The sequence below is a fragment of the Cherax quadricarinatus genome, chromosome 34 (assembly GCF_038502225.1).
Source record: "Cherax quadricarinatus isolate ZL_2023a chromosome 34, ASM3850222v1, whole genome shotgun sequence".
Classification (NCBI taxonomy): domain Eukaryota; kingdom Metazoa; phylum Arthropoda; class Malacostraca; order Decapoda; family Parastacidae; genus Cherax; species Cherax quadricarinatus.
In genome coordinates, this window is record NC_091325.1 from 20,434,016 (window position 1) to 20,459,572 (window position 25,557).

Here is a 25,557-nt window from a genome sequence, read left to right on the forward strand (position 1 = left end):
ATTACTGAAAGCAGTGAAGAGTTTTTACGAGGATAGTGAGGCTCAAGTTAGAGTATGTAGGAAAGAGGGAAATTATTTCCCAGTAAAAGTAGGCCTTAGACAAGGATGTGTGATGTCACCGTGGTTGTTTAATATATTTATAGATGGCGAGGAGAAGGCTGGAGGCAGTGGAGATGTCATGTCTGAGGGCAATGTGTGGTGTGAATATAATGCAGAGAATTCGTAGTTTGGAAGTTAGGAGGAGGTGCGGGATTACCAAAACTGTTGTCCAGAGGGGTTCGGACATGTAGAGAGAATGGAGAGAAACAGAATGACTTCAAGAGTGTATCAGTCTGAAGTGGAAGGAAGGTGGGGTAGGGGTCAGCCTAGGAAATGTTGGAGGGAGGGGGTAAAGGAGGTTTTGTGTGCGAGGGGCTTGGACTTCCAGCAGGCATGTGTGAGCGTGTTTGATAGGAGTGAATGGAGACAAATGGTTTTTAATACTTGACGTGCTGTTGGAGTGTGAGCAAAGTAACATTTATGAAGGGGTTCAGGGAAACCGGCAGGCCGGACTTGAGTCCTGAAGATGGGAAGTACAGTGCCTGCACTCTGAAGGAGGGGTGTTAATGTTGCAGTTTAAAAACTGTAGTGTAAAGCACCCTTCTGGCAAGGCAGTGATGGAGTGAATGATGGTGAAAGTTTTTCTTTTTCGGGCCAACCTGCCTTGGTGGGTATCGGCCAGTGTGATAATAATAAAAAAAAAAATTTAACTGTGGCACTCTGTAGATGTTTATCACTGTGAGAGGTATTTGTATGTATTTGGATTTAAATTTAGCTATTATATATTCCCCACATTCATCCCTTGTGCAGGTATTATTGATACATTCAAGTTGGTCTGAGTAGTATATAGCTGTGTCACCACCTTGCTGGTTTGGTCTACAGCTGTGTATGGCTGTGTAACCAGGAATATCATAGACATCTGTAGCATCAGGCTTTAGCCAGGTTTCTGTGAGTGATGATGGACATACTGGCATGCAGGGAATTTAGCAATGCTGTGAGGTCATCGTAGTGTTTGCTTAAAGACCTGACATTGTAGTTAAAGACAGTTATGTTGTTGTTGGCTCTGAGAAGTGCCTTTGCTTGTTCTGCTGTGTAATAATTACAGTTGCTGTTGGATTCATGTAAATCATTTAGCAAGAGGTTGGTATCAGGATCAGTGCTTGTAATCATAAGATTGAGAGTGATTCTATAACTAGACTTAAGAATAAAACTATGTAAATATTCTAAAGCTAAAAAATAATGGCGCTAGGGAATATAATAGTAAAATAATGAAAGTATTATACTTTAGCACCTGAAATAACACCTTAATTATTTTAACAAATGTGAATATATGAATTAAGATAGTTATTTAAAGCTAAAATAAACAAGCTAGTGAATATAATAATAAAACAATGAAAGGAAAACAATTTAGCACCTGAATTAGTATATTAATTATTTTAACAAATGTGAATATATGAACTATGGTCGTTATTTAAAGTTAAAATAAAGGAGCTAGTGAATAAAATTTTAAAACAGTGAAAGTAAAACTCTTTAGCACTTGAATTATTATTAAAACTAAGAGTAAAGAAATTACTGAATAAAGGGCAGTATGAGGTATTGGTGCATAGAGAACTATTTTAGGAGAAAATATAAAAGGGACTAAAATAAGTAGTGGTATACAAAGTTAAATGGACAGATAATAACTATGATATAATATTAATTTAGGAGTAAGATTTGACTTGTAATATAAAATTTGAGCAATTAATAGCACTAAAAAAAGTAAAAAGTATATGAGGTAGTTGGTACTAGCTAGTAAAAGTACAAGGAACTGCACAATAATGTAATAGGAACATACACTATATGCATCACACATATATATGTGTTAAAGACACTTATCTAATATGTTACAGAAATGTCAGCTTTTCTAAGGAAAGTAGAGAAATCATGTTTATTTGAGATGATATATTGCTGTCCTGTTGCTGTTTTTCTAACTAACATTTTTTGATAAGTAATGAATGTACTATGTATTTTACTTTTTATTGTGTTTTTTAATGCCTAGTTCTATTAACTTAATTTATTTTTTGTTAATATTTTTGGGTGTCTGGAACTGATTAATTGGATTTACATTATTTCTTAAGGGAAATATTACTTCGGTTTTCATCCATTTCTGATTCTGAGTGACCTTCTGGAACGAATTAACCCTTTCAGGGTCCAGAGGCCAAATTTCAAAGTGTGCACCAGGGTCCAAGAATTTAAAAAAAAAAAATTGTTATTTTTTCTTATGAAATGGTAGAAAATCTTTTTCTGAAGGTAATAAAACAAAAAGTATGAAATTTGATGGAAAATTGACAAAATTATGCTCTCGCGAATTCTGATGTGTCAGCGATATTTACGCAGCAGCGATTTTGCAGACTTTGACTCCCATTTTATGCCAATTACATTATTCCAGTTGACCAAATTCTTAGCTATTTCACTAGCATTACTTCTACTCTATCGAATGAGCACAAGAAATCGCCATGTCAACTGTTTCAACTACAAAATAAAGTGATCGGAAAATGGCAATTTGGCCAATTTAATGCAAACTTCAAAATACAGTGGACCCCCGCATAACGATGGCATCGCATAGCGATTTTTCCGCATAACGATTACTTTTATCGCAAAATTTTTGCCCCGCATACCGATTAAAAACCCGCATACCGATTTTCGTCCGAGACGCGTCCAATGTGCCCTCACATGTGCCGGCCGTCCCATTGTTTACCAGCCAGCCTCCGCGGTAACATCCAAGCATACACTCGGAATATTTCGTATTATTACAGTGTTTTCGGTGGTGTTTCTGGAAAATAAGTGACCATGGGCCCCAAGAAAGCTTCTAGTGCCAACCCTGTGGTAAAAAGGGTGAGAATTAGTATGGAAATTAAGAAAGATTTTGAAGGGTTTGGGGCTAACCCTGAGAAGCCTATGCCAGTTGTGGAATCCATTGTGCCTACTTCAAAGATTAAGGAAATGTGTGCAGAGTGGTTTGAACTGCAAACCTTTATAGATGAAAATCACCCTGACACAGCTGTTGCAAGCCGTGCTTGTGACTATTTCAATGACAATGTTATGGCCCATTTTAGGAAAGTCTTGAAGAAACGGGAGGTACAGAGCTCTATGGACAGATTTGTTGTGCGACAGAGGTCCAGTGACTCTGAAGCTGGTCCTAGTGGCATTAAAAGAAGAAGGGAAGTAACCCCAGAAAAGGACTTGCTACCTCAAGTCCTAATGGAAGGGGATTCCCCTTCTAAACAGTAAGAAGATAATGCTCTCCCCTCCTCCCATCCCATCAATCATCACCAGATCTTCAATAAAAGTAAGTGTCATGTAATTGTGCATGCCTTTTTCAGTTTGTGTGTATTAAAATTAACATTTCATGTGGTAAAAAAAATTTTTTTTCATACTTTTGGGCGTCTTGCACGGATTAATTTTATTTCCATTATTTCTTATGGGGAAAATTAATTCGCATAACGATTATTTCGCATAACGATGAGCCCTCTTGCACGGATTAAAATCGTTAACCGGGGGTCCACTGTATTCTAGTTTCAAAATAGGGTCCAGAATAAACTATGCAGGCATTCCTGGCACTAAACTAACATTTCCTCTGTTCATTAGTTACATTTTGAGGCTTTACAAATGAATTCCATTTTTATTTTTTATTCACATAATGAATTTTTATTCAAACCAAAAAATAGAAGATTTACTGTTATTCAATATTGTAGTAACTGTATAAATAATATCACCACATTTGTGAGTGTATATCAGACCCACCAGCTGGCGTGTATTAGACATGTGAGGTCATTTGTTTACTCTTGAACATAGGCAAAAATTTAACATTTCCTCTACTTTGAGCTCAGTTTCAGCCATTTCCAGTACTAAAACCAATCAAAATCATCTCTATTTCTGTAATATAGCTTTCATTCTATCAAATGAGACCAAGAAATCGCAAATACATCTATAAAAAACATACAAAAAAACACTGCAAAGTCGCTGTTTTAATCGAAAATTAAGGTCTCAGTTTTTTCTCTCATTATGCACTGTGTGCTGCAGGATTTGTTATATGTGGTGCACACATACCACATAGAAGTCTTCTCTCATATCTAGGCCCAAATTTACCACTCACAGCTCATCAGAGTGAGCTAAGCTCATGGTGTAGATATACGGTTCAGACCCTCAACTCAAAGCCGTAGATCTACGGCACGGACCCTGAAAGGGTTAAGGATGAAAACCGGGGGTCCACTGTACTACATAAATAGAGCAACAGGTGTAGAGACATGCCTGCACATCTCATCTAACTTAGGAATCAAGCCTGGTCCTAGTTTTTTTGTCATTATTCAAAATTACATTCTGTGAATTACTAAATGTAAAAACAAAAACAGTTATAAAGTGGTTTTTCTTTTCCAGGTCACCCTACCTCAGTGGGAGATGGCTGGTGTGTTTAAAAAAAAAATTCTGTGAATGAACTTTAAAAGAGGGTTTGCTGTGGTATTAAAACATCCTTGTAGAATACAGTGGACCCCCGCATAACGATGGCATCACATAGCGATTAATCCGCATACCGCTTACTTTAATCGCAAAAATTTTGCCGCGCATACCGATTAAAAACCCGCTCACCGATTTTCGTCCGAGACGCGTCCAATGTGCGCCCTCAGCCAGCTTCACATGTGCCGCCCGTGCCATTGTTTACCAGCCAGCCTCCGCGGTAACATCCAAGCATACACTCGGAATATTTCGTATTATTACAGTGTTTTCGGTGCTGTTTCTGGAAAATAAGTGACCATGGGCCCCAAGAAAGCTTCTAGTGCCAACTGTACACCAATAAGGGTGAGAATTCCCATTGAAATGAAGAAAGAGATCATTGATAAGTATGAAAGTGGAGTGCGTATCGCCGACCTAGTCAAGTTGTACAAGAAACCCCAATCAACCATCGCTACTATTGTGGGCACCAGAAAGACAATCAAGGAAGCTGTTCTTGCCAAAGGTTTAACTGTGTTTTCGAAACAAAGATCGCAAGTGATGGAAGATGTTGAGAGACTCTTATTGGTGTGGATAAATGAAAAACAGCTAGCAGGAGATAGCGTCTCTCAAGCGATCATATGTGAAAAGGCTAGGAAGTTGCATGACGATTTAATTAGAAAAATGCCTGCAACTAGTGATGATGTGAGTGAATTTAAGGCCAGCAAAGGTTGGTTTGAGAGATTTAAGAAGCGTAGTGGCATCCATAGTGTGATAAGGCATGGTGAGGCTGCCAGTTCGGACCACAAAGCGGCTGAAAAATATGTGCAGGAATTCAAGGAGTACATAGACAGTGAAGGACTGAAACCTGAACAAGTGTTTAATTGTGATGAAACAGGCCTGTTCTGGAAGAAAATGCCAAGCAGGACCTACATTACTCAGGAGGAAAAGGCACTCCCAGGACATAAGCCTATGAAAGACAGGCTTACTTTGTTGATGTGTGCCAATGCTAGTGGTGATTGCAAAGTTAAGCCTTTATTAGTGTATCACTCTGAAACTCCCAGAGCGTTCAGGCAAAAGAATGTCCTCAAGGATAATTTGTGTGTGCTGTGGAGGGCAAACAGTAAGGCATGGGTCACTAGGGACTTTTTCTATAACTGGTTACACCATGCATTTGCCCCCAATGTGAAAGATTACCTAACTGAAAAGAAATTAGACCTTAAGTGCCTCCTGGTGTTAGACAATGCCCCTGGTCATTCTACAGACGTGGCAGAGCGACTTTATGGGGACATGAGCTTCATTAAGGTGAAGTTTTTGCCTCCTAATACCACTCCTCTCCTGCAGCCCATGGACCAGCAGGTTATTGCAAACTTCAAAAAACTGTACACAAAAGCTCTGTTTGAAAGGTGCTTTGTAGTGACCTCAGAAACTCAACTGACTCTAAGAGAGTTTTGGAGAGAGCACTTTAATATCCTCAATTGTGTAAACCTTATAGGTAAGGCTTGGGAGGGAGTGACTAAGAAGACCTTGAACTCTGCTTGGAAGAAACTGTGGCCAGAATGTGTAGACAAAAGGGATTTTGAAGGGTTTGAGGCTAACCCTGAGAATCCTGTGCCAGTTGAGGAATCCATTGTGGCATTGGGAAAGTCCTTGGGGTTGGAGGTTAGTGGGGAGGATGTGGAAGAGTTGGTGGAGGAGGACAATGAAGAACTAACCACTGATGAGCTGATAGATCAACTTCAAGAGCAAGAGGCCAGACCTGGGGAAACTGGTTCAGAGGAGGGGAGAGAGAAATTGAAGAAGTTGCCTACTACAAAGATAAAGGAAATCTGTGCAAAGTGGCTTGAAGTGCAAACCTTCATGGATGAAAATCACCCTCACACAGCTATTGCAAGCCGTGCTGGTGATTATTACACTGACAATGTTGTGAAACACTTTAGGCAAGTCATAAAGGAACGAGAGGTACAGGCCACTATGGACAGATATCTTGTGCGAAAGAAGTCCAGTGACTCTGAAGCTGGCCCTAGTGGCATTAAAAGAAGAAGGGAAGTAACCCCAGAAAAGGACTTGCTACCTCAAGTCCTAATGGAAGGGGATTCCCCTTCTAAACACTAACACTCTCTCTCCCCTCCTCCCATCCCATCAATCATCACCAGATCTTCAATAAAAGTAAGTGTCATGTAATTGTGCATGCCTTTTTCAGTTTGTGTGTATTAAAATTAACATTTCATGTGGTAAAAAAATTTTTTTTTCATACTTTTGGGTGTCTTGCACGGATTAATTTTATTTCCATTATTTCTTATGGGGAAAATTCATTCACATAACGATTATTTCGCATAACAATTACCCCTCTTGCACGGATTAAAATCGTTAACCGGGGGTCCACTGTACTTATAACCTGCATAAAGTCAGAGGAGAAAGGCTGATTGATATATTAACCAAACACCAACTTATTTCCCTGATACGATATCTCTAAAGAAAAACAGTAGCTTGCCTTGAAGGCCAAAGGTATGAACTGGGGGCAGGATGTTACAAAGCTAAGTAACATCACAAACCTTTTCAACGTCAAAACATACTTTAATAACTGGTTATCAGCGAAGAAATTGAAGGCATATGTATTGAGGCATATAAGAGGGTTAATGGTGGAACAGTATTTCTAAAACCAAAATGATGAAGTGATGAGAGTTTGTAGTATCAAACTGCCACAAGAACTGTTTGTTAACTAAGTATTCCAGCAACTTATAAATAAAACCTGCACGAGAAATGACTATAATGAAAAGTGTCTTGATCCAAGGTATTTGACTTTCAAAAAGGAAGGATTATTACAGTTTTTCCATCTAAGAGGTATAATACCAGTCGATCAATTCAAGTGAAAATGTGTAGGAGGAAGAGTAGTGCTGAAGTGTTGAAGCATATGGACATAGATATCATCAGGCCCAGCTACTTTCAGCTAGCACTTGGATCAAGTCAATGCGAGTTCATGGAGAGTGAAAAGAACATTGTAAGGTTCCTCAAAAATCCAGTGGGGTGAATTCTTGCTCGGATTTGGGCTGAAGAAATGCAGGGGCTAATTAATGCAACCCTTATAAACAAACAAGGTGATACCCAACTGCTTTGGCAACTCTGACAGCATCTGCAACATTTTTGCCAGCAACTGTTGGAATGGAGGAAGGGTCTGCTAACTTAAATCTTTTCCTGGAGAGTACAGTACTTGCCTACTAACATAAATCTTTTCCTGGAGATTACCGTACTTGCCTGCTAACTTAAATTTTTTTCCTAAGTGTGCAAATAGAGGAAATGGTATTGGATAGACATGTAAGAGTTAATAGAGATCCAGGTGGATTACAAGTGTGGCTACAGAAAACAGAGGTGAAAATTTGGAACTCATCTTTAGAAAAAGAATCAGGAGAAACACCAAGGAAAAATAGTATGGTATGTACAGTAAGGCCCCGCTTTACGGCGTTCCGCTAATACAGCGATGTCAAATTATAACCAAAATTTGCTATACAGCAAGCGGTCTTTCAAATACGGCGCCCCTACCCGGTTTGTTTATATTTTCCGCGACCACATCTATTATGTCAGGAAACTTTCCAAAATTTCAAGTGTTTTAAAGTTACTGCATATTTTATGTTTTTTTTTTTTTTTTTCAACATGTCGGCTGTCTCCCACCGAGGCAGGGTGACCCAAAAAAGAAAGAAAATCCCCAAAAAGAAAATACTTTCATCATCATTCAACACTTTCACCACACTCGCACATTATCACTGCTTTTGCAGAGGTGCTCAGAATACAACAGTTTAGAAGCATATACGTATAAAGATACACAACATATCCCTCCAAACTGCCAATATCCCAAACCCCTCCTTTAAAGTGCAGGTATTGTACTTCCCATTTCCAGGACTCAAGTCCGACTATATGAAAATAACCGGTTTCCCTGAATCCCTTCACTAAATATTACCCTGCTCACACTCCAACAGATCGTCAGGTCCCAAGTATCATTCGCCTCCATTCACTCCTATCTAATACGCTCATGCACGCTTGCTGGAAGTCCAAGCCCCTAGCCCACAAAACCTCCTTTACCCCCTCTTTCCAACCCTTTCGAGGATGACCCCTACCCCTCCTTCCTTCCCCTATAGATTTATATGCTTTCCATGTCATTCTACTTTGATCCATTCTCTCTAAATGACCATACCACCTCAACAACCCCTCTTCTGCCCTCTGACTAATGCTTTTATTAACTCCACACCTTCTCCTAATTTCCACACTCCGAATTTTCTGCATAATATTTACACCACACATTGCCCTTAGACAGGACATCTCCACTGCCTCCAACCGTCTTCTCGCTGCTGCATTTACCACCCAAGCTTCACATCCATATAAGAGTGTTGGTACTACTATACTTTCATACATTCCCTTCTTTGCCTCCATAGATAACGTTTTTTGACTCCACATATACCTCAATGCACCATTCACCTTTTTTCCCTCATCAATTCTATGATTAACCTCATCCTTCATAAATCCATCCGCCGACACGTCAACTCCCAAGTATCTGAAAACATTCACTTCTTCCATACTCCTCCTCCCCAATTTGATATCCAATTTTTCTTTATCTAAATCATTTGATACCCTCATCACCTTACTCTTTTCTATGTTCACTTCCAACTTTCTACCTTTACAAACATTCTCAAACTCATCCACTAACCTTTGCAATTTTTCTTTAGAATCTCCCATAAGCACAGTATCATCAGCAAAAAGTAACTGTGTCAATTCCCATTTTGAATTTGATTCCCCATAATTTAATCCCACCCCTCTCCCGAACATCCTAGCATTTACTTCTTTTACAACCCCATCTATAAATATATTAAACAACCATGGTGACATTACACATCCCTGTCTAAGACCTACTTTTACTGGGAAGTATTCTCCCTCTCTTCTACACACCCTACTGAGCCTCACTATCCTCATAAAAACTCTTTACAGCATTTAGTAACTTACCACCTATTCCATATACTTACAACATCTGCCACATTGCTCCTCTATCCACTCTATCATATGCCTTTTCTAAATCCATAAATGCAATAAAAACTTCCCTACCTTTACCTAAATACTGTTCACATATATGCTTCAATGTAAACACTTGATCTACACATCCCCTACCCACTCTGAAGCCTCCCTGCTCATCCGCAATCCTACATTCTGTCTTACCACTAATTCTTTCAATTATAACTCTACCGTATACTTTTCCTGGTATACTCAGTAAACTTATTCCTCTATAATTTTTACAATCTCTTTTGTCCCCTTTCCCTTTATATAAAGGGACTATACATGCTCTCCGCCAATCCCTAGGTACCTTCCCCTCTTTCATACATTTATTAAACAAAAGTACCAACCTCTCCAACACTATATCCCCCCCTGCTTCTAACATTTCTGTCATGATCCCATCAGTTTCAGCTGCTTTACCCCCTTTCATTCTACATAATGCCTCAAGTACCTCCACCACACTTACATTCTGCTCTTCTTCACTCCTAAAAGATGGCATACCTCCCTGGCCAGTGCATGAAATTACCGCCTCCCTTTCTTCCTTAACATTTAAAAGTTCCTCAAAATATTCTCGCCATCTACCTAATACCTCCCTCTCTCCATCTACTAACTCCCCTACTCTGTTTTTAACTGACAAATCCATACTTTCCCTAGGCTTTCTTAACTTGTTTAACTCACTCCAAAATTTTTTCTTATTTTCATTAAAATTTCTTGACAGTGCCTCTCCCACTCTTTCATCTGCTCTCCTTTTGCACTCTCTCACCACTCTCTTCACCTTTCTTTTACTCTCCATATACTCTGCTCTTCTTATAACACTTCTGCTTTGTAAAAACCTCTCGTAAGCTACCTTTTTCTCTTTTATCACACCCTTTACTTCATCATTCCACCAATCACTCCTCTTTCCTCCTGCCCCTACCCTCCTATAACCACAAACTTCTGCCCCACATTCTAATACTGCATTTTTAAAACTATTCCAACCCTCTTCAACCCCCCCACTACTCATCTTTGCACTAGCCCACCTTTCTGCCAATAGTCTCTTATATCTCGCCCGAACTTCCTCCTCCCTTAGTTTATACACTTTCACCTCCCTCTTACTTGTTGTTGCCACGTTCCTCTTTTCCCATCTACCTCTTACTCTAACTGAAGCTACAATTAAATAATGATCCGATATATCAGTTGCCCCTCTATAAACATGTACATCCTGGAGCCTACCCATCAACCTTTTATCCACTAATACATAATCTAACAAACTACTTTCATTACGTGCTACATCATACCTTGTATATTTATTTATCCTCTTTTTCATAAAATATGTATTACTTATTACCAAATTTCTTTCTACACATAGCTCAATTAAAGGCTCCCCATTTACATTTACCCCTGGCACCCCAAATTTACCTACTACTCCCTCTATAACATTTTTACCCACTTTAGCATTGAAATCCCCAACCACCATTACTCTCACACTTGATTCAAAACTCCCCACACATTCACTCAACATTTCCTAGAATCTCTCTCTCTCCTCTACACTTCTCTCTTCTCCAGGTGCATACATGCTTACTATAACCCACTTTTCACATCCAATCTTTATTTTACTCCACATAATCCTTGAATTTATACATTTGTAGTCCCTCTTTTCCTGCCATAGCTTAACCTTCAACATTATTGCTACTCCTTCTTTAGCTCTAACTCTATTTGAAACCCCTGACCTAATCCCATTTATTCCTCTCCATTGAAACTCTCCCACCCCCTTCAGCTTTGTTTCACTTAAAGCCAGGACATCCAGTTTCTTCTCATTCATAACATCCACAATCATCTCTTTCTTATCATTTGCACAACATCCACGCACATTCAGACTTCCCACTTTGACAATTTTCTTCTTCTTATTCTTTTTAGTAATCTTTACAGGAAAAGGGGTTACTAGCCCATTGTTCCTGGCATTTTAGTTGACTTTTACAACACGCATGGCTTACGGAGGAAAGATTCTTATTCCACTTCCCCATGGATATAAAAGGAAAAGTAATAAGACCAAGAACTATTAGGATAAAATCAAAGAAAACTCAGATGAGTGTGTATAAATAAACGTGTACATGTATGTGTAGTGTGACCTAAGTGTAAGTAGAAGTAGCAAGACATACCTGAAATCTTGCATGTGTATGAGACAGAAAAAAAAAAAGACACCAGCAATCCTACCATCATGTAAAACAATTACAGGCTTTCATTTTACACTCACTTGGCAGGACGGTAGTACCTCCCTGGGTGGTTGCTGTCTACCAACCTACTACTGTACTCTGATAATTATACTTAAGTGTACCTGTACCTAAATATACTTACACACTGCTGGTGTGCAGGTACACATTAAAATCACTAAGTCTCTCTTAGTGGCAGCGGCAGCAGCGGCATCCTACCAGCTCTTCTTCCTCAAAAAACATCGCTCATCAAAACTTGTGATGGCCTAAGTGAAAGTTCAACTACATGAACCCACGTAGACCACAAAATGACCCAAGAATACTAAGAATGTAACCCAAATCTTGACAAAAATAGAAGATCTAAGGAAGACAGCCCTGCTAACCCAAACACTGCCTCCGCTGCCAGACAACCATTTAACCCAAGCTCCGAGAAAACAAGCCTTCTCCATTGCTACACAGTATCTACTTCAGTGATACTATGAAAGGATATCGCAGAAGAAACAACATCAGTAATAAAAGAATAACAGCAAGGACGCCGGTGTATCATCAACCCCCCTCACCGCCACCACCCAGGGAACAATAACAACAACAAACATGGCTGACTCCCCCTCCAACTCCACTCCCTTCAAAGGATTCACCCATGATTACTCAGGTATGATTATTCCTGACAATATCAAGGACTACATCGTTGCTCTAGAAAACGAAATCAAAGATATCAAAGCAACACTCGAGCGACGAGAATCCAAGATAACCAACCTCGAGAACAAGATCCAAAACCTTGAAGAGAAGATTACATCGGGAAGTGTTGACACAGAAAATACTCTTAAAGCAGCTATAGCCAGTCACACCGAACAAATAACTACAATAAATATGAAGGTTGAAGAAGCAATCAAGGACTGGAATCAGAACATGCACACTCGGCTAAATGAATACCTTGATTTCCAAGACGACAAAACTGAACAAGATAAGTTGTTTGATGCAGTTATAATAAACAGTCCACACATTCCAAGTGACATAACACAAGCTCAGTGCAAAGAAACTGCTGTCAGGATAATACAGGACCACGTACAAGTCATCGTGCTAAACAATGAAATCAAAGAAACACGTTTGTTAGGAAAACCAGGAAGTAAACACAGTATAATGATCAGACTTCATTCATACGATAAAAGAAAGGACCTAATTAAATCAGCAATTACAATGAAAAATGGAGTGTACATAAATGAGTGTCTAACAAGAAAACATCAAAACCTTCTGTTCAGGCTGAGAAAACTTAAACAGGAAAACAAAATACATCAGTGTTTCACGCGAGATGGGAAAATACTAGTAAGGAAAACATCAACAGGACAACAATATACTATTTCAAACGAACACGATTTCTCTACCTTCCTTAGAAAAGCTGTCATTTCTGTAACAGATTAGATAAGTGCCCTTAATACATATAAACGTGTGGTGCATATAGTGTACCTTACTATTATATTGTGCATTATTATTTTTATTATTTTTTTCATCACAAGCTAATGCTAACTACCTCCAATACTTTTTTACTTCTTTCTTACTGCTATTAATTGCTCATAATTTTATGTTACAAGTCAAATCTTACTTCACATTAATATTATTCATTGTTCTTACCTGTCCATTTAATTTTGTTTACCACTACTTGTTTTTTTAGTCACTTTTTATTGTGTGTGCAATTAGTGTATATTCCAATTACTTTTTTGCAAGTACCAAAACTATCTTTTGCTAGCTAGTACCAACTACCTCATTTTTTTTTTTTTTTTACTTTTTATTGTGCAATAAACTGCTCAACTTATTTAATATTACAAATCAGATCTTACTCCTAAACCAATATTATTTCATAGTGACTATCTGTCCATTTAACGTGTTTACCATTACTTAATTGTAGTCCCTTATATATATATTTTTTTCCTTTATTTTAGCTTTATATAACTACCTTAGCTCATATATTCACAATTGTTAAAATAATCAAGGTGCTATTCTCAGGTGCTAAAGTTAATAAGTTCACTATTTTGCCATTATACTCCAAAGCTCATTTATTTGATTACCACTTTATTGTTCACCACAACTTATATTAGTCCCTTTTATATCATAATTTTATATTATAATTCTAACTTTAAAGAATTACCTTTAAAGTACTACCTACTATCATATTCCCAAGCTCCATTATTTGATCATCACTTTATTTGTTCACCACAAATTATTTTAGTCCCTTTTATATTGTCTCCTTTATTTTAGCTTTAAAAAACTACCTTAGCTCATTATTTTTACATTTGTTAAATAATTCAGGTGCTATTTTTTTTTAGCTTTAGAATATTTACTTTATTTTTTACTTTAATTCTAACTATAGATTCACTACAAATCTTATGATTACAAGCATTGATCCTGATACCAACCTCTTATTTAATGACTTAAATGATTCAAACAGTTACTGTAATTACTACATAGCAGAACAATCAAAGGCACTTCTCAGAGCCAACAACAACATAACTATCTTTAACTACAATATCAGATCTTTAAGCAATTAGCATTACTAAATTCCTTGCATGCCAATACGTCCATCATTACACTAACTGAAACCTGGCTAAAGCCTGATACTACAGATGTCTATGCCATTCCTGGTTACACAGCCATACACAACTGTAGGCCAGACCAACAAGGGGGTGGCACTGCTATATACTACTCAGACCAACTAGAATGTATCACTAATACTTGCACAAGGGATGAACATGGGGAATATATAATAGCTAAATTCAAATCCAAATACCTACAAAAACCTCTCACAGTGATAAACATCTACAGAGTTCCACAATCAAACATTAGCCAATTTAGTCAAAACCTAGGAAGCATGATAACTGATGCACGCATGAACAAAGATAACTTACTACTCTCAGGTGACTTCAATATAAATCTCCTGCAAGACCAGAACCCACACGTTACTGAATTCACAAACACAATGAGTAACTGCATGTTGCTACCAACAGTAACAAAACCTACAAGAGTTACAGAGACTACTGTTTCCCTACTTGACCACCTCTGGACCAACACCATATCCCCTTTAAAATCAGGCATAATTACAGATAATACCACAGACCACTACCCTACTTTCCTCATAACAACTCTTGGTAAAATACCCCAAGACACTACTAAAGTCACCTTCAGACTTCACAATGAGGCAGCCATTAATAACTTCACAACAGCAGTAACAAACATTGACTGGCACACTGAGCTAGAAATCTATACAGATATTGACGAATGTTTTAATAATTTTCTAAAAAAGACCCAATACCTTTATAACAAGCACTGCCCTAAAAAAAATAAACAGATGACAGCTAAGAGACTGAACAGTCCCTGGCTAACACCCAGCATTCTCAAATCCATAAATACAAAACACCGATATGAAAAACAGTACAGAATGGGTCACATAACCAGAGACCAAACAAAACGTTACTCGTCAATCCTAACCAGCCTGATAAGAAGGGCAAAAAAATTGTATTATGAGAACAGATTATCCAACTTACGAGGTGATATAAAAAAGACCTGGCAGACCCTATCAGAAATTCTGGGAACAAAAAAGATATCACGACATAGCGAAATAAAATTAGCAAAATCAGATGAACCCCAACTCCCACCAACAGAAACAACAAACAGACTCAATGATTTCTTCTCCACTATAGGTCAAAACCTTGCCAATAAAATCCCAAGCTCAGATACCGCACCAAATGACTACTTCACTGGCAACTACCCGAACACACTGTTCCTAGCTCTGACTAACCCATATGAAGTCTCCCTTATTATCAACGCACTGAAAAACAAGGCAGGAGATTTAAATACCTTACCACCCTTTATATACAAAAAAGTGTCACAAGTACTATCACCAATCATTGCAACACTCTTTAACAAATCCATTGAATCCTCCACCTTCCCTACAGTTCTCAAAATAGCAAGGGTCACCACGATCCATAAAGGAGGAGACCAAACAGAGTTGAATAACTATAGGCCAATATCCAATTTACACCCTCTCTCAAAAATCTTCGAAAAATTAATTCATAAACGAATCTGCTCCTACCTCATCTCCCAAAACATTCTCAACCCCTGCCAATTTGGATTCAGGCCTAATAAAAATACTAATGATGCTATTATACACATGCTAGAACATATATACAATGCAATAGAGAAAAAAGAAGTCCCACTGGGGATCTTCATTGACTTACGTAAAGCTTTTGATACAGTTGACCATGACTTGCTCCACATAAAATTGTCACACTATGGTATTAGAGGGCACTCCCTCAACTACCTCAAGTCTTACCTCAGCAACAGAAGCCAATATGTGTACGCAAATGGGGCAAGCTCTTCCGCACAACCAATTACAGTTGGTGTCCCACAGGGAAATGTCCTTGGCCCTCTTCTCTTTCTCCTATACATAAATGACCTACCAAACGCTTCGCAATTACTCAAACCCACACTTTTTGCAGATGACACTACATACGTCTTCTCTCACCCGAGCCCAGTCACGCTAGCCAATACTGTAAACACCGAATTACAGAAAATATCTACCTGGATGAGGACTAACAAACTTACACTAAACATTGACAAAACCTACTTCATTCAGTTTGGTAACAGAGCTACAGATGTACCTCTTAACATAACGATAAACGGATCACCTATCACAAAGCTAACAGAGGGAAAATTCTTAGGAATCCACCTCGATAATAGACTCAAATTTCATACACATATACAACAAATTTCTAAGAAAATTTCCAAGACTGTAGGCATACTATCGAAGATACAGTACTATGTTCCACAGTCAGCCCTCCTGGCCCTTTATCACTCTCTTATTTACCCCTATCTCACCTATGGAATTTGTGCATGGGGCTCAACAACAATTAACCATCTCAGACCACTAATTACCCAACAAAAGGCTGCAGTTAGAATGATAACAAATTCTCACTACAGGCAGCATACTCCACCAATATTCAAAACACTCAACCTACTCACCATACAAAACATCCATACTTATTATTGCACCTATTACATACATAGAACACTTAACTCTGATATTAACCCTCCCCTCAAACATCTCCTTGCCAACCTCAACAGAACACATGACCATAACACAAGGCACAGATCACTCTTTGATGTTCCTCGTGTCCATCTCACGCTATGCAAAAACCCAATGCACATAAAAGGCCCTTAAATCTGGAATTCATTACTAAATATAAAAGAAACACTACCTGTTCATAAATTCAAGTCTCTTCTCAAAGTTCACTTACTCACTCAAAACCAAATAAATACTGAATAACTGAACCTTATAAATTGTATATCCAAAATGTTACTCACAATTATATCACATAAATGTTAAACCTAGGACCCAATCTAACTTTGTTATTTTTTTAAATACACTACCTAACAGAATACTCCATTCTACTGAATGAACAGCAATGCATGCAACCATATGACCTGTCTTTGTAATACTCATTTGTGCTTTATAGTTATCTGTTTACAATAATGTCTTATCACTGATTTCATCATTGCTTAGTTAATCTTAAGTTAATTTTAAGCCAGCCCGTAATGCTATGCATATAAGTGGCTTTGGCATGCTGCTCTTACCTGTATTTTTTTTTTTTGTACCTCTGTATGTATGCTAAAATTTCTAAATAAATAAATAAATAAATAAATAAATAAATAAATAAATACATACACTCACAGAATAAAAATTGATGTAAATGTGAGATTTGTTTACAAAGCGGCTGTGTAGGTAGTGTCGGAAGAATTACGTTTTCTCTAGTCAAACACTGGGGGGTAACTGTAGAAAAATATTCCTTTCGTATGCCTTCACTCTATATATAGCAATTCACGACCCTTGTGGGTTTAGTGCTTTTTATAATAATAATAATAATAATAATAATAATAATAATAATAATAATAATAATAATAATAATAATAAGAATGCAGATGTAATATATACAGACTTTGCAAAAGCCTTCGACAAGTGTGACCATGGCGTAATAGCGCACAAAATGCGTGCTAAAGGAATAACAGGAAAAGTCGGTCGATGGATCTATAATTTCCTCACTAACAGAACACAGAGAGTAGTCGTCAACAGAGTAAAGTCCGAGGCAGCTACGGTGAAAAGCTCTGTTCCACAAGGCACAGTACTCGCTCCCATCTTGTTCCTTATCCTCTTATCCGACATAGACAAGGATGTCAGCCACAGCACCGTGTCTTCCTTTGCAGATGACACCCGAATCTGCATGACAGTGTCTTCCATTGCAGACACTGCAAGGCTCCAGGCAGACATCAACCAAATCTTTCAGTGGGCTGCAGAAAACAATATGAAGTTCAACGATGAGAAATTTCAATTACTCAGATATGGTAAACATGAGGAAATTAAATCTTCATCAGAGTACAAAACAAATTCTGGCCACAAAATAGAGCGAAACACCAACGTCAAAGACCTGGGAGTGATCATGTCAGAGGATCTCACCTTCAAGGACCATAACATTGTATCAATCGCATCTGCTAGAAAAATGACAGGATGGATAATGAGAACCTTCAAAACTAGGGAGGCCAAGCCCATGATGACACTCTTCAGGTCACTTGTTCTATCTAGGCTGGAATATTGCTGCACACTAACAGCACCTTTCAAGGCAGGTGAGATTGCCAACCTAGAAAATGTACAGAGAACTTTCACGGCGCACATAACGGAGATAAAACACCTCAATTATTGGGAGCACTTGAGGTTCCTAAACCTGTATTCCCTGGAACGCAGGAGGGAGAGATACATGATTATATACACCTGGAAAATCCTAGAGGGACTAGTACCGAACTTGCACACGAAAATCACTCACAACGAAAGCAAAAGACTTGGCAGACGATGCACCATCCCCCCAATGAAAAGCAGGGGTGCCACTAGCACGTTAAGAGACCATACAATAAGTGTCAGGGGCCCGAGACTGTTCAACTGCCTCCCAGCACACATAAGGGGGATTACCAACAGACCCCTGGCAGTCTTCAAGCTGGCACTGGACAAGCATCTAAAGTCAGTTCCTGATCAGCCGGGCTGTGGCTCGTACGTTGGTTTGCGTGCAGCCAGCAGCAACAGCCTGGTTGATCAGGCTCTGATCCACCAGGAGGCCTGGTGACAGACCGGGCCGCGGGGTCGTTGACCCCCGGAACTCTCTCCAGGTAAACTCCAGGTATTATTATCTTCATTCACTCTAAAAATGGTGTGTTGCTGTTTGTTTATACTGAACTAACTTGTACAACTTGTACACAATGTAAGAGTATTTGTATTGTGAGGTAATTATTTTTATAATAAAAAAATATTGAGGTAAATGTTTTACAAACTCTTACAAACAGACGTGAATGAACTAAAAGTAGACACATATTAATACGCATTTATTTCGCCTGACCAAGTGATCGTCCACTACCTGTTCACTTTGTGTTCTTACATTGTCTCAACTCTGTATCTCATTCTCTCTCTCGTTTACTCTTTCATTAACTAGTTGGCTCTCACTGACGATGGCGTCTAAGCTTAGCTGTGATAAAATGAGAAGTCGTAAGCCTCTTGCTTTAAGTGCCAAGTTAGAGGGTGATGGTGTGCCATTCTGATTTTATTCAATAAACACCCTGCCACTCACCTCTCACACATTAATATTAATATTTTAAGGTAAGTAATAAGTGTACTCTGTGTGTATCTTACCTTTTATTGTGTTTTTAATGTCTATTTCCATTGCTAACTTAATATAAGTTAGTGTAAACTTGTTGTCTGGCATTTATTGCATATTTTATGTGTGCTCTGATAATGCTTGTGGAGCTGTGTGGTAGCCGGGTGGAGGGACAACATTACGTTTTCTCTGCTCAGCCATCAGAGAAAACGTTTATGAATCTGCGTTTAGCCCAGCAACTCCCTCACTCCGCTTTTGTTTACAATTTTCGGCATGAATTATTCATTACTTCTACCTTTGTTTATGATGGCATCTAAAGGTAGTTGTTAGAAATGATTAAATTCAGTGAGCAAGGCATGTCAATGTAAATAATATGGCTCTGGGCCACAGTGTAGGTAGCCGGTAGGTGTAGCCCTCCTGGGCTACACCTACCGGCTACCTACACTGACTTCCTACAAATAAATACTACTCACCTCTCTTCCTATATTAAGACTACACATATTTTAAGGTAAATAATGAGTGTACTGTATGTGTATTTTACTTCTCTGGGATGTTTTAAATATCGTATATTAAGTATGAGACGGGGAGCCAGGGCTACCTACACCTGGGCTACCTGCACCTGACTTCCTACAAATAAGTACTACTCACCTCTCTCCCTACATTAAGATTACAAATACTTTAAGATAAGTAATGAATTTACTGTGAATGTATTTTACTTTGTGTGTTTTTAATGCCTAGTTCTATTACTAACTTAATATAATTTAGTGTAAACTTGTTGTCTGGCATTTATATGCATTTATAAATGGAAAAAATGGCGTTCTGCCTTCCGGCGATGTCTGCTTTCTGGTGACAGCCTGGAACCTAACCCGCCGTATAAGTGGGGCCCTACTGTAAATGGTGCCCAATATACACACTGAATTGCTACAAAGATCAACAAGGTCTTAGTATGGGAAGTAGTGAGAGTAGAGATATGATTGTTGGTTGTCATGGAGATAATTTTCAGTTCTAGATTCCAATCAAATATGAGTGCTATGGATGAGGAACAGATAGAGATCGAGGGAGAGACTACGGGTGCAAGGATCTAGTACATCAATAACCCTGGTGTGTAAGCCGTACTAGTACGTCGGAAACCCTGAAAGGGTTAAATGCCGAGTTTACCTTTCTCACAAAAAACAAAAACAAGTGAATGGCTAGGTGAGGATGTAGGGTATGTTAAAATAAAAATTAATTAACTCATATATAGCCATAGAAATGTTAAAAGCAGGTGGGGATATAGTTTTGGAGTGGTTGGTGCAATTATTTAATAAATGTATGGAAGAGGGTAAGGTACCTAGGGATTGGCAGAGAGCATGCATAGTTCCTTTGTATAAAGGCAAAGGGGATAAAAGAGAGTGCAAAAATTATAGGGGGATAAGTCTGTTGAGTGTACCTGGTAAAGTGTATGATAGAGTTATAATTGAAAGAATTAAGAGTAAGACGGAGAATAGGATAGCAGATGAACAAGGAGGCTTTAGGAAAGGTAGGGGGTGTGTGGACCAGGTGTTTACAGTGAAACATATAAGTGAACAGTATTTAGATAAGGCTAAAGAGGTCTTTGTGGCATTTATGGATTTGGAAAAGGCATATGACAGGGTGGATAGGGGGGCAATGTGGCAGATGTTGCAAGTGTATGGTGTAGGAGGTAGGTTACTGAAAGCAGTGAAGAGTTTTTACGAGGATAGTGAGGCTCAAGTTAGAGTATGTAGGAAAGAGGGAAATTTTTTCCCAGTAAAAGTAGGCCTTAGACAAGGATGTGTGATGTCACCGTGGTTGTTTAATATATTTACAGATGGGGTTGTAAGAGAAGTAAATGCGAGGGTCTTGGCAAGAGGCGTGGAGTTAAAAGATAAAGAATCACACACAAAGTGGGAGTTGTCACAGCTGCTCTTTGCTGATGACACTGTGCTCTTGGGAGATTCTGAAGAGAAGTTGCAGAGATTGGTGGATGAATTTGGTAGGGTGTGCAAAAGAAGAAAATTAAAGGTGAATACAGGAAAGAGTAAGGTTATGAGGATAACAAAAAGATTAGGTGATGAAAGATTGAATATCAGATTGGAGGGAGAGAGTATGGAGGAGGTGAACGTATTCAGATATTTGGGAGTGGACGTGTCAGCGGATGGGTCTATGAAAGATGAGGTGAATCATAGAATTGATGAGGGAAAAAGAGTGAGTGGTGCACTTAGGAGTCTGTGGAGACAAAGAACTTTGTCCTTGGAGGCAAAGAGGGGAATGTATGAGAGTATAGTTTTACCAACGCTCTTATATGGGTGTGAAGCGTGGGTGATGAATGTTGCAGCGAGGAGAAGGCTGGAGGCAGTGGAGATGTCATGTCTGAGGGCAATGTGTGGTGTGAATATAATGCAGAGAATTCGTAGTTTGGAAGTTAGGAGGAGGTGCGGGATTACCAAAACTGTTGTCCAGAGGGCTGAGGAAGGGTTGTTGAGGTGGTTCGGACATGTAGAGAGAATGGAGCGAAACAGAATGACTTCAAGAGTGTATCAGTCTGTAGTGGAAGGAAGGCGGGGTAGGGGTCGGCCTAGGAAGGGTTGGAGGGAGGGGGTAAAGGAGGTTTTGTGTGCGAGGGGCTTGGACTTCCAGCAGGCATGCGTGAGCGTGTTTGATAGGAGTGAATGGAGACAAATGGTTTTTAATACTTGACGTGCTGTTGGAGTGTGAGCAAAGTAACATTTATGAAGGGATTCAGGGAAACCGGCAGGCCGGACTTGAGTCCTGGAGATGGGAAGTACAGTGCCTGCACTCTGAAGGAGGGGTGTTAATGTTGCAGTTTAAAAACTGTAGTGTAAAGCACCCTTCTGGCAAGACAGTGATGGAGTGAATGATGGTGAAAGTTTTTCTTTTTCGGGCCACCCTGCCTTGGTGGGAATCGGCCGGTGTGATAATAAAAAAAAAAAAAAATATATAGCCACACTGTGCATGTTTTGCTCACTCATCACCACAAGTATTATACATCTAAATAGATTATTTATTTGTCGAGTTCAATGCCATTCTAATAATTTTTTTTTATACCACTGCCATTTTTCTCATGACCTGCCCTGTAGTAGTAAGTGTACCCATGGCTCATTTTGTAAGATATGTATTTGGAAAGCTTTGATTACTTATAAGCATGTCAACAATATACATGGAGGTCACAATGTTTGTTACCCCTGCAGAAATATGTATGATGTGAATTAAAATTCTTTTATCAGTTTAAGTGAAAGTACTTACGAGAGGTACAAGTATTACCACCACCAGAATAATCTATCAGGTCATCACAAAAGTTGACATAAAATGATCTGCAGAGCTTGGAATGCTACGTTCAGCAACAAAAAAATCATGGTGGACCTAAAATTGTATCTATATCAGTTTCTGTTTGTTCAAGAGTTACAAGACTAATTTAAACATAGATGGGACGCATATGCAATAAACACTGTCACAAAATACTGTGGCTACTCCTTACTTTAGCTCTACAGAAACAGAACAAAGAACTAACCTGAGCCATACCAGCTTGCTCATAGAGAAAGATATGTGCTTGATCACCCAGCAATACTTCAGATCCTCGATGCTCACAATGACCCAATACTGCAAAATTACAATTACAATTGCACAGACTGTAATTATAATTTAACTATTGCTTTCCATGGGTAAACAGGATCAGAAAAATCAAGCTAAAAATGACTTTAGGAATATACTTAGACTGTAAGTTATAGTGTGCCTCAATAATCAATTCAAGTGTTACAAAATATTTAATCTGGAAATATATCATTGCTTTGAAAGTCCAAAAGCTCTTTCTTGGATATTTTACTATCACAGTTGCTGTATGAATGCATTCCTCAAGATTAACAAAGGTCTTCTGTATAACTATGGCTACAACATTTTCATGAATTTACATTTAAATGTTTGCAAACAGAAAGAACACCTGAGAATGCAAAATGATTAATTTTCATTTCTGAAATGTTAGATATTGCAACCACTGGAGTATAATTCCAGTTATGATATGAGAAAACACTAAATTAAAAAAAAAAATCATGCCCATTCCATACTAATCAAATGTTCAAAATTTACAGTGGTACACACTAGTACAGTACTTTATTATACGGTATTATCATCGCAAGAATTTGAAATCGGCTACATTTTTATTTTGGGTGCTTCAAACTCTAATTACAAATTATTTTTATATCAACACATCAGCCACTTCCCACCAAGGTAGGGTGGCCCAAAAAAGAAAAGCTTTCACCATCATTCACTCCATCACTGTCTTGCCAGAGGCATGCTCACACTACAGTTACAAAACTGCAACATTAACACCCCTCCTTCAGTGCTGGCACTGTACTTCCCATCTCCAGGACTCAAGTCTGGCCTGCCGGTTTCCCTGAATCCTTTCATAAATATTACCCTGCTCACACTCAAACAGCACGTTAAGTCCTTAAAACCGTTTGTCTCTATTCGCTCCTAGCTAACACGCTCACTCACGCTTGCTGGAAGTCCAAGCTCCTCGTACACAAAACCTCCTTTACCTCCACCCTCCAACCTTTCCTAGGATGACTTCTACCCTGCCTTCCCTCCACTACAGTTTTATACACTCTTGAAGTCATTTTATTTTGTTCCATCCTTTCTACATGTCCGAATCATCTCAACAACCCCTCCTCAGCCCTCTGGATAATAGTTTTGGTAATCCAGCACTTCCTCCTAATTTCCAAATTACGAATTCTCTGTATTATATTCACACCACACATTGTCCTCAGACACATATCCACTGCCTCCAGCCTTCTACTTGTTGCAACATTCACCACTCATGATTCGCACTAATATAAGAGCATTGGTATAACTATACTCTCCTACATTCCCCTCTTTGCTTCCAAGGACAAAGTTCTTTGTCTCCACAGACTCCTCAGTGCACCACTCACCTTTTTCCTCTCGTCAATTCTATGATTCACCTCATCTTTCACAGACCCATCTGCTGATATGTTCACTTCTTACTATCTGAATACATTCACCTCCTCCACACACTCTCCTTCCTAACTGATATCCAATCTTTCGTTACCTAATTTTTTTATCCTCATCACCTTACTTTTGCCTATATTCACTTTTAATTTTCTTCTTTTACATACCCTACCAAACTCATCCGCCAATCTCTGCAACTTTTGTTCAGAATCTCCCAAAAGCAGTGTCATCTGCAAAGAGCAACTGTGACAACTCTCACTTTGTGTTAGATTCTTTATCATACCTCTTGCCAACACGTTAGCATTCACTTCTCTTACAACTCCATCTATAAATATACTGAACAACCATGGTGACATCACACATCCTTGTCTAAGGCCTACTTTTACTGGGAAATAATCTCCCTCTCTTCTACATACTCTAACCCGAGTCTCACTATCCTTTTAAAAACTCTTCACTGCTTTCAATAACCTACCTCTTATTCCATACATCTGCAACATCTGCCACATTGCCCCCATCCACTGTGTCATATGCCTTTTCCAAATCCATAAATGCTGCAAAAACCTCTTTACCTTTATCTAAATACTGTTCACCTATATGTTTCACTGTAAACACTTGGTCTACACACCCCCTACTCTTATATTAATTAAAAATGCAGTGGATTCTACCAATTCCATGATAGAACATTAAGCAGAGAAATATCAATATTTTTGTACATTAACCACAATACTGTACCAAGTCCTTGGAAATGTCCACATACGGCAATGCAAGATACATTTTGTAATACATAAACTCTAACCTCTAACAATAAAATGGAAACATTTTTATTAATTAAAAACCAAGTGCTAAGTAGGAATTTTAATTTTAGTTTCATTTTGCTTAGATTAAATTAAATAAAATTTTTTGTTTCTTTGCACAGTCTACACTGTGTGACTTACATGTTATAAAATATTGTTAAGTACAAAGAAAGCCACTAACATGTGTGAGCATTTTGGGGAGGCAAAAAAAGAGTCTAGTGGTACCAACACTCTTATATGGGTGTGAAGCATGGGTTGTGAATGCTGCAGCAAGGAGGAGGCTTGAGGCAGTGATGTCGTGTCTAACTGCAATGTGTGGTGTAAATATTATGCAGAGAATTCATAGTGTGAAAATTAGGAGGTGTG

General features: G+C 38.6%; 1 protein-coding gene across 2 annotated transcripts in view; it reads right to left on the bottom strand.

Moving 5' to 3' along the window:
• The window catches only part of LOC128693670 (uncharacterized), a 117,376-nt gene that overhangs the window by 62,696 nt on the left and 29,123 nt on the right, over positions 1 to 25,557 (bottom strand). For both annotated transcript variants that reach the window (XM_070091232.1, XM_070091231.1), the window contains one exon: positions 22,947 to 23,035. In XM_070091232.1, the coding sequence (XP_069947333.1) occupies positions 22,947 to 23,035 (89 nt within the window). The remainder of the gene's footprint in view (positions 1 to 22,946; positions 23,036 to 25,557) is intronic.